Genomic DNA, 18,491 nt, shown 5'->3' with positions numbered 1-18,491 from the left:
GCGGATGTTATATAGCATCCATTGCCAAATAAAGATGCTAAGTAACATAGCATTGTTTAATAACAACACATTATTTACAGAACTTAGAAATACACAAAACTGCGATCTGATGCAATACACAAAAACACGCTTTTAAAAATGCTAATATCTCAAGAATTAGCATCATGATGCGCAGAACAAGAAATGAGGGTTTTTATATATATATATATATATATATATATATATATATATATATATATATATATATATATATATATATATATATATATATATATATATATATATATATATATATTTATTAACAACAAGAAAGATAAAGCTCCAAAACCATAAAACCACTTCTCACTGGGGATTTAACACCTATTCATGCCCATTTCTGTAATAAGAGTTAAGCATATTTACCACTAATGTTGATCCATCTTTTAGTTGTGTAGATTTAAGTCTAGCCTGGATAAATGGCTGGTCCCTAACAAATATTACTTGCTTACTCATCAAGTAGGATGCTTCTTTCCATAAAAAAGCACAGTAGAAAAACAAGCACTGGCAAAAACAGTACGTCTGGTTTAAATGTACTAATGCTTGATGTGTTTCCTCATTATAGCTAGTCACCCCGGAGGGAGCCAGCAGAGAGGACAGAGAGAGCCGTAATTGTAAAGTAGTCTCTCTTGAAGCTCATGCTTCACCCACGCTCACAAAGCACTGCACAACACTGGACCAGAATACCTCAACAGGCGGCTCTCCTTCTACACCCCGACCTGGCATCTTCACTCTGCTGACCTCACAACCGTCCCACGCGTCTGTAGAACTACAACCGGTGGCAGATATTCTCGCACCTCACCGCCAATACATGGAACACTCTTCCCACCCACCTGTATCAGACCAAAGACCTCCTTACCTTCAGGAAACGTCTCAAGACCTGGCTGTTCGAGCAGTAGCAGCACCTACCCCCATCCCCCACCACCCCCAACCCCAACCTCAGCGCCTTGAGACCCTCACCGGTGAGTAGTGCGCTTTACAAATTCCTGATTGATTGACTGAAGCAACCATTTGCATGGAAGTGGAAGGGTACAGCTGAAACTACAGTGGAATATGGTGAGATGTGAATTACAAGAGGCTAAAAGGAGTGGATCTAAAGCCCACTCTATGTAGTTTGTTAGCAACAGGTCTATTTCAAAACCCAAGACCTATAAATGTTTATATTTAAAAAAGAGACACATCAGAGCATTCAAAAACAGATAACATTTGCAAAAAAATGGATTTTGCAGCAGTGGCCAATTTCCTATTTTAAAATGTTTCTTTCATACATAGTTGTTAATAAAAATGGTAACAAACAACATGGTTACTATACAGCTATACATTTCCAAATACTGGACACAATCTGAATTTAGGTAGGTGAATATTGTATATTTTATTCAGCATTGCATTATGAGGAAAGCTACTTCAACTACTAAAAAAACTAGAACACTGTCCCTCACCAGCCTCTAAAGTGCGAAACTCCTGAGTCTTCTTTGATTAGGATTTACCAAAATCTTCAATGTATGCAAAAGTCAAAAAAGAAAACAAAAATTCCACCTATTTATTTGCTTATATGCAGTTTAATATAATGCAGAAAATACCCACAAGTGTTTTGTACCATTTTACATGAGGAAAGTTACTACTGCATCGAAGCAGTTTACAAAAGAATAGTTTCATAAGTTTCACTGCATGAAAAAAGTTACTTTTAGTGAAAACAGACATCTCACTTAGAGCCCTCTGCATACTTGTTTCCTCATCTGACATAGCGACAGGGAGATAGCCCACAACTGCAAGGTGGTAAGTCTTGTGTTTTCTCACTTAAACCATCTCAAGAGCACAATTTAGGCTGATCAAAATAGCAGTCTAATCCCGTCCAGAGGTTGCAAAATGCATCCCTCCATCAAATAACATGATTAAGGTACAGATATCACGTAACACCAGATCTTTGCCCTCACCACTGCCTCTGGCGCAGTACATCATGTTTAACCTACAACTTTTAGACCTTTTACAAACACAGACCCGACATGTTAAGGAAACAATATTGACCCCCTGTATTTGCACAAGATCACTGACTTCATCTTCAGCCCTCTTTCTGGGATACAAAACTTATTCTGGAGACAGATCTTTTTCGTTACCAGTCCATCATTTATTGAAAACACTACTCATCCAGCGAAAAATCTCTGCAAATAAAGCCAATCCGCTTAAAGTATGCCTCTTTCCATTAACAATCTTTGTTCGACTAATCACAGCTTCCTTTCTCTTGTAAGTGCCATCATGCATAAGGGAAACAGGGTGTTTAATAAATTACTATAACATAGCAGAACATAGTCTAATACATTTATAAATAATGTGAGCTTTGTGGTGGATCACTTAACTAGCTCCCCAATACTCAGTGTACTCTTCTTGCCATTGTATTGTATGGCAGGTCTTGGAAAATATATATTTTATACACATTCCTCTACCAAACAACACTGGAAAGCCTACACAAATGGAGCAAATATACAGCACGGCAAATGTAACTGCAGCCCCACTTTCTTTCTCCAGGTCAAAATGAAACAAAGTTACCTTCTCAATTCAGGAAAAACGACAATTTCAGAGATGCACCTGACAGTGGTATCCTACATCCAGATGGCCCTGGCCTAGGAGGACTGAGTATTTATCAGCCTGTATTTCTTCTTCCTACATGCGGGTCGGGCCCACGCTGCCCAATGGACAGCACAACTGTAAGTATTGCATTTTTGGTTCTAGCATCCTTATCATCTGAGCCACGATCCAGACTAGAATTAATGTCTCCCTCTCACATCCCATTATTTTCCTGTAAAATGCTCTCCCTTAACTATGTAGCAGGAGGAAACGTCTAGACAAAGATTTCTTGTGAAATCAAGGTCGGAAGGGAAGAGGCTAGCTATGGGAACTCATATAAACCTGGACGGAGGTCTTCGTCCAACATAATCTAGAACCTGACGAAGTGGGACGTTTTGAGTACTTGCTGATGTGCTAGGCTTCTGTAAGTTCAGTCCCCTCCGAATAGGACACTACAGTACTTCGACATGTTACATGCTGGGACCAGCTCCAACGGGTATTTGCGGCTTTTGTGCCTTTTATTCTGAGAAAAATAACTTCTCATCTCTCTGTAAACATAACTGTTGTCCATCAATTAAGAACCCTGGAGATGAAGCGAGACAGGTCTGTAAACCTCTGCGCTTTAATATTCAAAATCCTTTGCATGAGACAACCTGTGCAGCATGCGCCTCCAGAAGAGGACTAGTAAAGGACACCACAGAAGTCTATATTGGGGATGTGGCCAACTAAAGTGCCTCCCTTTACCACCTGACATCACAGTGGCAGGCCTAAATGTCCTTCAGTAGAATGCCCCCAATGAGTAGTGCCACAGAACAAGTGTCATTCGGCTTTAGAGTCCACAGGTAAGGGGCTGTTAACTCACTTTATGTACTCTCTCAATGTAGAACATCTAGGGGTATCAGAATCACAATACATTCATCGTTGGAGATTACTGAATAATGTATTTTATCTCCACCTCAGGGTCACTGAGCTCATCTTTCAATTGTGTCAAGCTACCGAGTGCGGTGAACTCCTCAGATAACCAAAAGTAACATATTTGACCGTTTATGGTTGTAAATGTACCTGGTCAGCTCATAGAAAACGTGAGGCGTCTGCTCTCTGGTTGTTCGGTATGCCAGACGATCAGTCACAGTGGGCGCCAAACCCTCGGTCTGTCGAAGACAAGAACACTGCATGAGAGAGAGAACAAGGATCTAGTAAGTGAGAGAACACAGCGATAAATAAATTAGCGTTATCAAAAATGAGAATTGCGGCCTAACGTACGAGACTTTCATCTCATAGACTGTCTAAAATAAATTATTCACAATGTATATTATTCATTTAAGAGGCGGCACAGTGTTTGCAACATGCGTACACACAATGAATATTAAGAACAAAAGCTGCACGCCCGCAAACAAAACATTTCCTCAACATTTTCGATATTTTGTCCGAAATGCACGTGAAAAGTTGTGCTTTATCTATTGATGACATGTTACTTCAATGCAAAACTCCCGACAGTGTCTGCTTAGGGCAGATAAATGTTGCAAGTGCTGTGTAGCAAATCAGAACAGCAGGTGGTTTGCCACATCCATGCAGATTGCTCGGCTACATTTGCAGTAGAATTGGCTAAAACCTCCCAAACAGAAACGCAAGCTGTCGCTTTAAAAGGTGTCAGAGAAAAAAAAATCATATGAAATACAGTCATGTTCTCCACCCACTGCCATTTCTTCGCAGCAGCCCACGCGCTGCACACACCCAGCATCCTGCAGTCCGCCCTTCTTTTCAAACCCACGGCATTAGGCGATGGAAAGTCAGGATGTACAACCACACTGGCCCACGAGAGGCCTCTGCCCAGCCGCCCGCGCCCCACTTGTTCATGCCCTCCCCCCCGCATCCTGTGAGTGGGCTCGTCGATGGAGTCAGCTCTTCCCACAGCCACGGCAGCAGCCGCCCTTCTCTGGAAACGACAGGCCCGGCTCTCTTAACATTCCATTGTGCTCGAACACGGCGGCCTGGTTCCTTCCCAGGGCAGCAGGCATTTCGATTCTCCACCCTGGCAACACCTTTAACCAATTAGCTATTGCATACCTACATCTCATCTAGCTTCATTTAAAAGGATAAACTCACCCAACCTTGTTTCTTGAGTGACAGAGGCCAAGTAGAGGCAAAGAAACGTTTAAAAATGCAAAACTATTAGAAAGTCTTGCAGGTCGCACAGCGGCTTGATAATGCATCCCCGAGGAAAAGTAAGTATATTTATAGATGGCTAAACACTTCTGAGAGTGTAAGGTATGTATTCATTAACCTGCCTAATGCAAAGACAGTAGTCACAGACGTCGGATGTGTTGTCAAGTACCGTACCAATTACTAATGTATCTCCTTCCCATGAACTTCGATTTACCAAAATGCCAGTGATAACCTGTTGCCTTTCATTTTCAATTCGATGTATTACTTTACTTTCTACCAGTCTTTTCTGTGAAACGACGGCTCATGATGCTGCTGGGGGTGACTAAGTAGGGGGTAAAGGGTCCTGCTAGAGCGGAGGGGCAGCACCATGCCTGCCATGTGTCAGACAACAGGGAGGAGACCACCTCGTTTTTGAAAAGCCCCTCCATCACCGCAACCTCCGAGATTCGTCATTTAATTGATGATAAAAACGGACAGGCCTGTCTTTCAACACACATCCAATAATGTTGGTAGTTATGGTGTATGTGTCTCCAGCCAGACAGCAGACCTTTGCCATGCCTGACCCCATCTAAAGAATTACAAAAGAACAGCCAGGTGAAACTGGGAGAAGGGGTTTGCAACTGTTGTCACAGGAGCTTTATCAGCATGCATCACTTCACGAGGGATTCGGTTGAGAATAGATTGGTGGGTATCAGACTACTGCTATAAGAATCTGCTTGTCACACAAGCAGCTGGATTCATGCCAGGCCATGTTGAGCCAGTCTTCTCCTAGTTTGTTTGCTCAAGCTCGGACCTGACTCTCCACAATTGGATAAGTCCACAGTGTGTAATGATAACACCAAATGCATTTTACTGTGAACGTAGCCAGTACTAGATTATCGTATTAAATAATAGCTGCAACTACTGAAATGCATTCAACAGCGGCTTGCTAGATGTTTAGAAACATTTATTTAGTAAAGCCGGTTGGTGTGTTTGACAGCACGTTCTGGCTTTGTAGCCAACAGCCCAAACTTGCAATGATAAAAAGTGACACTACAAATACAACAAGCATTTGCAAAGCCAATGGGTTTTACCTTTGGGACTTACTGTCAATAGGCTTTAGCCATGTTGTGATGCATGGATAAAGAAGAAAAGCCCTTATGATGCGGATGTCCATGTCATTGGGCCTACAAGCATACCACTCATGCACACATGCACAAAATGACACAGGCACTTTTTTCATGTTTAGTTAGCAGGAGTTGGTTTGATTCCTAATAAGGAGAAAAAAACAGATACGGAGTATGAAATCAAAATGGAGGATGCGGGCAGATGAGGAAGCAAAAGAGGGGACGTGGGCAGGAGAGGAAGCAACAAAGCAGATAAAAAAGCAACACAGGAGGAGCAGAGAAGCACATGGCAAGACCTAACAATGGGGGACAAACCGACGGACACAGAGAGACAACAACGCAGAATAAGGGTAGCGCAGAAGCACACAGCTAAACAGTGCAAACAGAGATGAGGGATGCAACACTGGGGATCGAAAAAACACGGGTGAAGTAGAGAATCACATGGTAAAACAGAGCAACATGGAGATTGGGGTGGGGGATGCGGAGGAGCACAGAAGCAAACAGACAGAGCAATGAAAAAATCTAGTTTGAGCTGACAGTGTCACATGACTAGCCCACTTACAGTATGGCTGCTTTGTCCTGAATGCTGCAACATAGGCTGCCAACATCATGGTCCACCTACTTTGAGCAGTGCAAATACAAGTGAATCATTCTGTCCCACCTTGTGGTTGGATCAAGAGGAGCAAGATACTGGGACAGAGTAACCCGACTGTCTGTTATAAGGATATTGAAAGTCACCAATGAGTTTCAGGACCATATAGAGAAATGAGGCCAAGGGTTACAGATGTTGACTTGCAATATCATTTTAATGTATGGCAGGGGGCATTTTATTCCTTAGGATACATGGATAAACCATCCCCCCTCCTACAAACGTCTGAAATAAATGAAGCCTTGCTGGTTCACATGAAAGAGATAGTATTGTTGCAGACATGAAGAGTAAATGTGTAATTTGCAGTGCAAAACTTAACACACCAGAGCAGTTAGTAATTTGTTGCAAAAATATATTAGAATAAGTTTAATGTAACTCAGATTCAATAAAAAGATTTAGCTCTGAATGTGGTGAAACATGCAAACAATCCCAATTTGTTGCTGTAATGACGTGTAACAAATAAACATGTTGCCATAAGTATCTCCTTTTTGTTGTTCATGGTTTGTTTTAGAAACTAGATCAGAAGAACGAAAATGGTGTTCTCATGTTCCGTGTTTAAACTGCAGCTGTAATTATGCTCTGTGGCTTGCCTTCAACTTGGCTGCTGGCAGCATGCATTTAGATGTCACAACACAACTGTAATAACTTATTACACTTGAACTGCAATGTAATTTCGTTATCACTGGTGACCAGAGACTTCACAACTGAACTCTAATAAGGAAATTAGAGAAAGGCACTCATACAGGGATTATTATACATATAAACTTGCGGTCCTAGTGTGTGTCAAAATGCAATGCAAGTAAATAAAAATGTATGCCCACTTAAAATTCCTTCTGTTTGAGAATAGGGATCAACTTTCAAAACGTATTTGTAATGCAGCATGTGTGCCTTTGTTGGAGGGATGGCTGGAGGGAGGGGTGTGGCTGTCAAGTCATCCTTTGTAAGGGAGATCTGCGAGGGCTAGGAAGGAGGAAGTGCTCCAGGAGTCAGGAATGACTGAGTGCGGCACGTGTCTTGGACGATGGAGTACTGCAGGTGACTTGTTGATTGCTTGTGAGCAGTGACACATAGTTTGAATTGGATTCTACCACAGATGGGTAGCCACTGAAGGGTCATGGAGAATAGACGACACATGATCATATTTTTTACGTCTATGTATCAGAGATGCCACTAAGTGTAAGACTGCTCTGAGTTGGGTTAGGTGACAGAAGGAAATGGCTGCAAAACAGAATTATATAAACTTAGTCTGGAAATTACAAAAGCATGGACCACCTTCTTCGGCGGTGATGTGATGCATGAATATATTTTTTTTTAGACATTGTAGATGGACATGTTTAGTTATCAGTATCTTGTTAACGTCTGCTAGTAATAATAATTATTAATTGAATAGCAATTATTGTTATTATTTTCATCAATTAACAATATGACTCCTAATAATAATAATTACAATGGCAATAATGATCTTGAACATGATAATAACAATAATAATTGTCATAGTCGCAACTCCCAATTTTTTGTTGCTCACTCTATTTTGCTGTATGTTCTTGTTAAATGTGAGGGCTGGAATTAATTCCAGCATTCCATTTAGCGCTTTCTTATGTTGCTCAGAGAAAGCCCCTAGGCGGAAGCCAGATGTGGGTCGCGTACCTCCCTGTGCCTGTGCACTGTGGACTCAACCTATGGTTTCTTGTGTTTCCACTGGCAGGGTATGTGGCCTACTAGATGGGCTGGGCTGTTCCTATTGGTGCAAGGCCAAGACCTTGCATGTGGCTGGTCTTGGTCTGTAGTGGCAGAGAATTCAAGAAAAGCGGTATTGGTATTCAGCCCACAGCAATTATGACTGTCTGATACTAGTTCCTCCTTTTCTCGTTCTTAAAATTCCAAATCAACTGCTGCCTATGTGACTAGGTCCACACTACATCTGTATATGTAAGAAATAAATATAAATAAAATACACTGTTAGCTCTGTATCCGTTCTTTACACTAAGATGTGATGATCCACAGTATCAAAAGCAGCAGACAAATGGAAAAGCATTAGGACATCAATTTGCTCTCTATCCCTTACCCACAGCTGATTCACTCTAATATCAACAGGACCACCTTCGTTCCATGAAATGGGTGACTCTTGATTGCAAGTAATCAGGTATGGTGGTCTCTGGCAGATGCCTTAGCAGCTTATCTTGACCACACAATGTAGTCCTTTTAAAACCAAGGGTTGGTTTCAAACTTGATTAAACTTAACTGAGTCCTCTGAGAGGATGCTCCTCTTCTAAAGAAGAGGGGTAAAAAGTGTGTTTAATGGCTCAGAACCAGGCCCTCAAACAAAGAATGAGTGACAGTCCTTCCTAGCAAAGAAGCTATCAGCAGAGCTAATATTTTTAATGTTGCTCTTGGCCAAAGGCCCAAGAGAAGCCTTGTAGATTGCTCTCGGACAGTCGTACCTCTACATTTAATTCTAATACTAGCTGAAAATAAATACTTCAGTTGTGGTGAAGGAGAGAGAGATTATGCAAGGACCTAACTATGGAACCCCCTGGAAGCTTTTCATCATCTGCTTAATTTTACCTGCCAAAAGTCTCTGAGGAGTCCCACCTGATCTCATAACAGACTCACTTTAGCATCCATACATCCTGTGGCAACTCATCTGCAAATTCAACCATGGATTAATCCTTTGTTTAGGAAGTTTAAACAATACCTCTGTAAAAGAAGCTAATCTAATTTGTCTGTAGTACAGAGATCTCTCAGTGTATCCAGACCGACTTTGACCAAGTCTTTCATTCTTTGCAGAATGTAATCCTTCTTCAAAGACTGCTAATCACCTATGGCAATTTGTTTTACAGCATTGGAGCTATTCATGGCGTGAACTGAGCTTTTGCTTTAATGTGTGTGTGTGGGGGAGGTATTGGGGCACGTTGCAGTGTCAAAGTGAGTAGTTTATGTTCTGACCAGGAAAAAGTTGTGTGATGAGATGGAAAAATGTCAAGATTGAAGCTAGCAGCGCTATAATCTTCCCATGCTATCAAACTTCTCAATTGTGTATCCCCACCATAATTTCCACACTCAAAAGGATTAGCATAGCAATAGTGACGAAAAATTGTATTTCTGAAGTATTTATATTCTTATCTGGAACCCAAATGTGGCTTTTTTAAGAGTTTTTTTTAATGTACCCACGTCAGAGGAAGTGCAGCAGATGCCGAAGCTAAAGCTGATTTAAAATTCAATATTTGATTTGATTTCAATGTTGAATGAGTCACAGAGCCTGTCACCTCTTTCACTGTACCGTCCAGCTTGAGGTCAATCGATTTTTTTTGGGATTGATAATGCCAAACTACTAGCATGCCTCAATATGGGAGCCTACATACCACATTTCTCTCTAGGTTCTTTGGAACCTGCACATTTTTATGAAGGATGTGGTTACCAATGAAGATTGCCTTGCTGGGCTTGTGTAGGGCATTAACAGTTCAAAACTCTAATTTGATAAAAAAATCTCTAGAGTCCTGCTTACACGGAAAATCACTTACACCACCCGACGTCATTGCATAAACTGGCCACAAACCTTTGCTTCCTAATTTTTGGATTCCTAATCTAAAAATGTGCTCAAGCCCTCACACTTAGTAAACTGGTGATAGGTACAAATCTTGGGCATCTGTCAACAGAAAATATTTATTGCAATCTAGACTCAACTTAAACATCTGTTTTCTTGCCAAAGTGTTGAAAAGATTAGTGGACTTCACAATTCTACATTTTCACAGATATTCTGTTACCATCTTCTCCTCTGAAGATTCCAACATCAAACATACTATGTTCTCCCTCATCTGTTTTACTCCCTACAGAACAATACCCATATGGCGGAAGCAGCTAATCTAAATGTGATGCGCATGTGTGTGGTATTGCTAGCTTTGTGTGTAAGACCTTACAGCATTGTTGCAGCCACACCTAGGATCAACATCCATTTTAAAGACTCGGGAGTACAGGATGTAATTTCCAAGACCAACCACGATGGAGTATCTGAATCTAAAAAAAATTCACCCTGCAAAAAAACACACAAGTTTGTGATTTCCAGCTAGCGCCAGTCTGTGTAGTTGCAATGGGAGTCTCATTGAAATGAAGACGGCCTTTACCTGTGCAAAGCAATTTGGACGCAGTAATCAGGCAGACTAGGGTTAAATGAGCTGGGGCCACTGCATAATAGCTAAGATACCTGATGAAAATGGAAATTTCACATGGGCATGTTATAACGAATAAGGAGTGGTGGTACCTACGGTATATTTTCCATCATCTTTGTACAGCTATCTTCATTGTATTTCACATTAAATATAAAACACAATTCAGTGGACACATTCTTCACACAAGGACCGACTGTAGGATGGGAATCAAAAACAAAATAAAATAGTGTCAACAATTATTTTATAAAGCTTATACATCAGTGCTATTAATAACATTTGCCATGATATAATATCTATCCACAACAAAAAAGTAATACAATGGAATGGTGGCTGTATTAACATGAGATCCATAAGGCAGTTGCACATAGCTTTGTGATACTTGTCAATGTTTCACTGCTGGATGACACAGGCTGTGCTTGCTGTTGCCTCACTCATATTATCTCCAGGTCATTTTCCAGCAGGGCTTGTCATTTACACAGAGCACAGAGCTAACTCAAGTGCATAAGTGAGATCCCCAAGCAGTTGGTTCTGAGTAGCATCAGTAGAACAAACCACATTATCATGTAAGGTTTGCTCAGGTGTCCACTGCAGTAGTTTAGTTCTCAAGGCTCTCCCAAACATCACAGTGACAGGTCTCCCACCTGTAGTGGATTAAGAGGTTGACTGATAATCAGGGAGGGCTTGGCAAAATGCTTGACTTAGATCAAGTCCATCTATCGATGCAGGATGAATCACCAGCTTCAGGGTCCCCATAAATCATTCCACAACACCGTTGGCTTGAGGACACAAAGGTGTGCTTTCCGGATGCTTAATGTAAGACTGGCTAGAAACTCCTTGCTGTTGAATGCTGGACCACAGTCAGACTTGAGAATGTCCGATATGCCCCACTCTACAAAGATGTTGTCTAGCCGCTCAATTACTTTGTTGTGTGTTGTGGATGACATGTCTTCTACCAGAGGAAACCGGGAATGCTCGTCAATGATCACCAAAAGATGATGTCCATTGGCTGGAGGCCCAAAGAAATCAACAGCAATTCTTTCCTACACATGCAGAAGGATTGTCAGGAGATGCCGGGTCATCTTGGGAGAAAGGTAGTTGCATAATTGACTCTCCTTTAGTTCCCTTTCCACTTTCTCGTCCAAGTGAGGGAACCACACACACTCCCTCAATGCCCTCTTGGTGGCCACAATGCCACAATTGCCCTCAAGGACAAATTCAATAACTTGCTGTCTCAAACATGAAGGTATGACAATACGGGATCCTCTTAGCACAATCCCTTCTTTAGTGACAGAAAGTTCATCTTGGACATTGCAATATTTTTGAAATTCAACACCTTGTCACTCAAAGTTTGAATATTCTGTCTCCAGGACAGCGCTGCAATAATGTCTTTAAGGGCAGACATGTCCTTATCAGCATCAGTAGCGGCAATGATCTGCTCAGTGGACAGAGCTGCAGGCGTGCTAGACTTTACAATTAAGTTGATGTACTCCTCCGCAGTTTTCTAAATGAAATTGTGCCGCTGTAGGAGTACTTGTGAGAAATAATCATCAGGGTTCTGATTTGTGCCTGGCTTGTGCACAACTGTATATTCGTACTCTTGTAGATGCAACCCCAATCTCTCCATGTGAGGGGGCATATTGACTTTCGGGTTGCAGTAAATGATGAGTAAGACCTGGTGGTCAGTGGCGATCATGAAATGTTATCCATACAGAAACACATGAAAATGTTCACAGGCCCACACCACCACCAGACTCTCCTTTTTCTGTTGGAAAGTCAGCACATTCTGTGCCAGACAAACTTCGGCTGACGTATGCCACAATGTGCTCCGAGCATTTAGATATCCACTGTTTTGAGCAAGGATTGCTCCCAACCCCACAGGACTTGAATCAACAGTGATCCCAGTGTGTAATTTACGATCAAATTAGGCCATCTCAGTCGTATTTTCAATTGCATGTTTTATGTTCTTGAAACTGTGGTCACATTCAGTGGACCATCTGAATTGGGCATTTCGTTTTCTTGGTCTCGCAGAGGGCACTCACTGTGGCAAACTCACTAATGTACCTCAAACAATAGCTGGCCATGCCAAAGAAAAACATCTTGTGGAGGACTGGTGGCTGATAGTGATTGTACTTTGTCAGGATCAGGAGTCATGCCTCCATTAGAAAATACACATCCAAAGAACTTGAGCTTTGTTTTATGTAATTCACAATTTTCAGCATTTAAGGTGAGGCCTGCACCTGTAAGTAATTGACACACTTGCTTGGTGGCTTTAACATGCTCCTACTGTGTTGCATCAAGTACCAGTATATCATTACTGCAATTGAAGGCTTGTGTCACAGGGTGAATAATGCTACATATAACATCTTGGAATATTTCTTCATCAGAGGACACTCCAAAGCTACATTTCTTGTATCTAAGTAAACCATAATTAGTTGAAAAGTGGTAATGTACCTGCTGTTCTCTTCCAGTTCAAGATGATGGTAGCCCTTGTTCAGGTCAAGGCGAGAAAAAAACTTTGGCTCTATTCAACTGTATGATCATATCTGCAATGTGCTGACATGGATGTCTCTCTCTCTTGATTGCTTTGTTGGCTTGGTGCAGATCCAAGCAGATGCACACTGCATCTCCACTGTCCTTTTTCAGCACTACCACGATGAGCAACACCCCGTTGTGGGTCCAGTAGAGCGCTCCATAATGTAATGTTTCAGCTAAGCTTCTCGCTCCTTCTCAACCACTTCTTGTAGGTGAAATGGTATCCTGCTGTGTCGCTGCGCAACAGGCTGGACCTCTTCATTATTGTGAACTTGTACCTTCAAAGTTTTGAGCCTTCCTAGACCATGAAACAGTGATGTGAACTGACCCACAATTTCCATATGTGTATTTAAGTTGCAATTGATGGATATCCGCCCCAAATCAACAGCAGTTGTAAAGCTAAGCAGACATTCACTAGATGAAGTACCTTGAAGAACATGAATTCGGGCTTGCACAGATGTCTTCTTATGCTGCAGGGTAAATATGAATGAACACTGAATCTGCAAAGGTTTAGAAGCAGCCCATGTGAACACCTTTGTATTTGGTGCTTTGGGTTGTGATACAGGCAATTGACTTAAATTGTTCAACTGGCAACTGGTATGATGCTGATTGATCACCACTATCGAATACAAAACTTACTGAGCAACCGTTGATTTTCTGTTTGATTTTGGGCAATGTCCATATGGATTCTTGCGCTTTCTCAGCTCACTTGTTTCTGCCCTTCTTTAATATTCAGTGCAAGCAGCAAGGCCCACTTGTGCTTGTCAGTCCCTTTAATCTATGATCATTGCATATTCACCCTTTTCACTGTTGCTTGATGGTGACTTCAAGGAACTCTTGCAGAATGAACTTGATGATGTTCGACTTTGATTAGTTTGGACCTGTCACAGTTGACAGGTCCAGTTTTTTGTCTTTGTGGGTGTGGCGAGTCTTCTTCTGGAAACTTCTGTCATCCATCTTCTCCTCCTACCCTGACACACTTGTTTTTTTCTACACTTTACAAATGGTTATAAAGTAGTTTTCCTTTCCACACCCTATACATGTGTGCCTGATGGCTGGACATTTATTCTCATGTGGAAATAAAAATCCACATCGGAGCCACAGTCACTGTTGCTTGATGGTGACTTCAAGGAACTGTTTCAGGATGAACTTGATGATGTCTGACTTCGTTTAGTTTGGACCTGTCACAGTTGAGGTAGTTTTTGTCTTTGTGAGTGTGGCGAGACTGCTTCTGGAAACTTCTGGTGTCCATCTTCTCCTTCTACCCTGAGGCACTTTTTATCTTCACTTTACAAACAGTTATAAAGTAGTTCTTCTTTGTGCACCACATATACGTGTGTCCAATGGCTGAACATTTATTCTGATGTGGTAATGAAATGACAATTCAATCCGAGGATGTCAGTTTACGGGCATCTGCTTATTGTTGGTGTCTATTCTTCATGACTAATGACGATTCACCTTTTGCTGTTCCCACTTCTATGTTGACGGTTTGCCGATCAACTCGATCCTCATCTCTGACAGCCATTAACACCTTTTGTAGAATGTGTCTTGCAAAATGCATCATCTGAACGAGTCCGACAAACAACCATCAATGACTATGAGTGTGAGAGAACAAGGCTGATTGCAGAGGCCCCCTAACATTTTGCCCCCATTTTCCTCTTTTTGCTGGTGTTTTCCTGACTCTGATGGTGCCCTGGGTACTGCTAACCAGTCCCAGGGCCTTTGCTCTGTGTAACATCAATATGCAAATTAGGTTAATTATAACTGGCTAAGTCAGCCTACCTATAAGTCCCTAATATATGGTAGGGCATGGAGGTTTAGGGACCCCAGCATAGGTAGTGCCCCCATAGGTGCACTGCTGAGGTGCCCAGTGTCATTTTAAAGGCAGCCCTGCCTTGCTGGCTGCTCTTAAGTTAAAGTTACATACAAATTCGACTTTGGAATTAAAAGTAGTTCCAAAGTCTTAAACTACCTTATTTTTACATGTAAGTCACCCCTAAGGTGTGCCCTATGTGCCCCTAGGGCTGGGTGCCATGTAACTATAAGCAGGGACCTTATACAATTAGTTTTATAAGCCCTGGTGTGGTAAAACAGCCAAATTCGTTTTTTCCCACATTTTAGTGAATGGCCTCCATAGGCTACAATGGGGAGAATTTATTTTAATTGTAAAAGTCCCCTTAAGTAATAGTTACCAAGAGTTTGGTATCAAATTAATTGTTATAATAAATCCCACAACTTCCAGTTGTTGGATTTAATATAACTTGTTCAGGTAAAGAGTTTTGAACTTTACCTAAAAAGTTGCCAACTTCAGCCCTGCATTGTTTTTGCTGCTGTGCTCTGATTGGCCAGCCTCTGGCAGCCTGGCCAGGCTGCCTTGATGAGGTGTAAAGTGGCCTGGCTTCACACAAAGAGATGTGCCTGTGAGAGGAGATCTCCCCTCAGCAGATGGTGAGGCAGGAAGGGCTGCCAGCTCGTCTTCAAAGGCAGAGAAGGACATTTGGAGCAACCCAGCATACCCCCACATCCTGCAAACCCAGTCAGTTAGGTGCCCCCTTGATTAGATTAGAAGAGGGCAGGAGAGGGGTGTGTTTAGGATTTTTAGCCACACCAGTGGGTGGGCTCAGCCAGATGTAACCTCCAAAAATCACTTTCAGCCATTATGGATTTTGAGGAATGTTGCCTCCTGGGATTGATTTCTGCCACAGTTCCCAGGAAGTGATCATCACAGGGGGAATAACCCTGCACCTGATTGGATAACCAGGACCCCCTTGTTTTGCACCCAGGAGCAAGGATAAAACTGGCAGACCTGCACCCACACCTCAGAACCCTATCAGATTCCAAAAAGGAAGAACCACAGAAGAAGAAGGACTGCCCTGCCGGACCCCTGGCCTGCACCTGAACCCTGCACCCTGAAGGACTGCACCAGCTGCACACTTGGGCTTCACCACAAGAAGGACTTTGCCTGGCTTCAACTGGTTCAAGGAGGGACTCCCTGTTTGCTACAGGTGAAAAATTGCCAACCAGAGTCCCCTGCGCCAACTCCTGAAGAAACCAACCAGCTGACCACTGTCCAGTGGCCAAAAAGAAGTTTGTGCCAGGTGCATTCTGGGAGTTCTAGTCCACACCCCCAAGGATCATCTCAGAGTCTTTGGAACCTTGGGGTGAGCTGTGGACCCCAAAAGAACCTTAAAGGAACATCTAAGAGAAGATCCAGAAGTTTGGAGAAGTTTGGAGAACTTTTGAAAAAAAGCTCCATAGAGGGACTGACCCACCGCGGCAACACTAGCCGGCTTGCCTCAACCGCGACCCGGCCTGACTTGCAGGTTCGTCCCTGTAAAGAAAATCTCCAAAAAAGAGACTACGTCCGAATGTAAGAAGTTGACTGGGACCTCCCAGCCAGCGTATCCGAGGACGGCTCCAAAGACATCGGATCAAGATCCATGTTTGCCCCGGTTGAAGGATTTTCACCTCAAAAAAACGACTAAGTCCGAAGGTAAAAATCTCCACGAGGGCTCCCGCGACGCGTATCCGGAGAAGAGTTCCAGGAGGTCGGATTGGACTGGCAGGTTCGTCCCGCTGAAGAAAATCTTTAGAAAAAAGCCTAAGTCCGAAGGTAAACTTTTGACCGAGGCCTCCCGCAGGCTGTAGCCGAGCCAGGCTCCATCACGGTCCCCCTTAAACTGTGACTTTGCCCCGGTCGTGGTGCGACCAGATGACCAGACTGGCGCTTTTTGTTTCTAGGCGCTAGAAAACAATAATTCTTTAAAAAATGATATCTCCAGTTCCCCTTATCCGATTGTATTCGTTTTTGTGTCATTTTTAAGATAAAAATATGATCTATTTTGATAAATTAGTTGGTGGATTTTTAAACTGTTTCCTGTATTTTATTTATTACCATTTTGTGATATTTGAAAGCTTTACACTCTGTCTCCTAAGTTAAGCCTTGTCGCTCGTTGACAAGCTACCAAGGGTTGAGCTGGGTTTAATTTACTGAGACCTAACTGGACCTAAGTGGAGGTTAGTGGCCTGTTGTTAAGTGTAGGTACTTACCTGCCCTTACCAATGGCCCATTTTCCAACAATGAGGCACATGGCTTCTTCATCATCAGCTTTATTAAATTTGCAATGTTTAATGAGCACATCAAGTCTTTGGCTAACTCATCCATCGTTTTACCAACTTGTTGTCTTACTTGATTAAAAATGTACCTTTCATAGTCAACATTTGGCCTAGTGTGAAACGTGGGTCCTAGTGCTTTTTTGATTTGAAGTTAAGAAATTGTCTCAGTCTTTGAGAGTTTCTTTATCACTACTTTCACTCTTGTCACCAGTGAATTCTATAAATATTTAATGATTGTATCATCACTTACTTCTTCCATGGACTCTATGAAATCATCCAAAGTCTCGATCCACATGGTCCATCTGATGCCAATATTCTCTTTTTTTTGGCAGTATCGCATGGCAGTGGAGATTTTATTAAAGCAGCAGCACCGTACTCCATGCTTTTGTGGCAGCCACTAAAAAATTCACAATTTCGAAGGTGGCTTCGGGGGTTCCTACTGTGACCAACAGTTTTGCAAGCACATCCTCTGTGTTGGCTCTCGAGTCACATTGTCTGATTTTGAGGTTGTATGACCAGTGAGTAAATTCTCTTCTCGTGCCTGGTTGTTGCTGCCTTCTAATGTTATATCTGGCTGTCGCTGCCTTTGGCGTACCAGGTCACTCCCTTCTAACGTTATCTCTGATTATCGCTGCCTTTTATGTTGTACCTGGTTGTCACTGCCATTAGTGTTTTCTTTGTATGACTGATGGTTTGGAGTTGTGGTGCAGCACCTTCTTTTTTTTCTCAGCCTGGGTGGGCTTTCCAATGGTGCTACTTTGTTGGGCCTTCAACTTCTCTATGAGACCTTGTACGGGCTGGAGAAGCGCTTGCACTCCACATGCATCAACTGCAGGCTTCTTCGTTTTGGCTTGGGAGCACAAGGCATGCACAAGCAGTATTCTATTTCTTACAAACTCCCAGGGAGAGCACTTCTGTTTCTTGGAAGATGTATCCCATCCTCATCGCCTGTTGTCGCACCCTCCCCAGCCTGGTAGCATGCACAAGAAAACACCACACACAGAGTTCGTAATTAATGTCTTTACTCATCAGCGTACAACAACTGAACTTTCAAAATCCCTATAACTGTTAAGACCAAACCTAGGCACCTCCCAGAATGATTAGATAATTCCCTTCGTAAGTCCCCCCTTAACATCTACAGTTCTAAGACACTACACA

At 42.4% G+C, this 18,491-nt stretch overlaps 1 protein-coding gene across 3 annotated transcripts in view; it reads right to left on the bottom strand.

Moving 5' to 3' along the window:
- The window catches only part of LOC138249932 (uncharacterized), a 521,389-nt gene that overhangs the window by 170,366 nt on the left and 332,532 nt on the right, over nucleotides 1-18,491 (bottom strand). For 2 of the 3 annotated variants that reach the window (XM_069204181.1, XM_069204183.1), the window contains exon 4: nucleotides 3,661-3,749. In XM_069204181.1, coding sequence (XP_069060282.1) covers nucleotides 3,661-3,749 — 89 coding nt within the window. Of the gene's footprint in view, nucleotides 1-3,660; nucleotides 3,768-18,491 lie in introns of all 3 variants that reach the window. The other variant, XM_069204182.1, reaches the window with a different exon arrangement.

This window comes from Pleurodeles waltl, chromosome 8 (genome assembly GCF_031143425.1).
Source record: "Pleurodeles waltl isolate 20211129_DDA chromosome 8, aPleWal1.hap1.20221129, whole genome shotgun sequence".
NCBI lineage: Eukaryota > Metazoa > Chordata > Amphibia > Caudata > Salamandridae > Pleurodeles > Pleurodeles waltl.
This window is presented reverse-complemented; position numbering and strand designations above follow the sequence as displayed.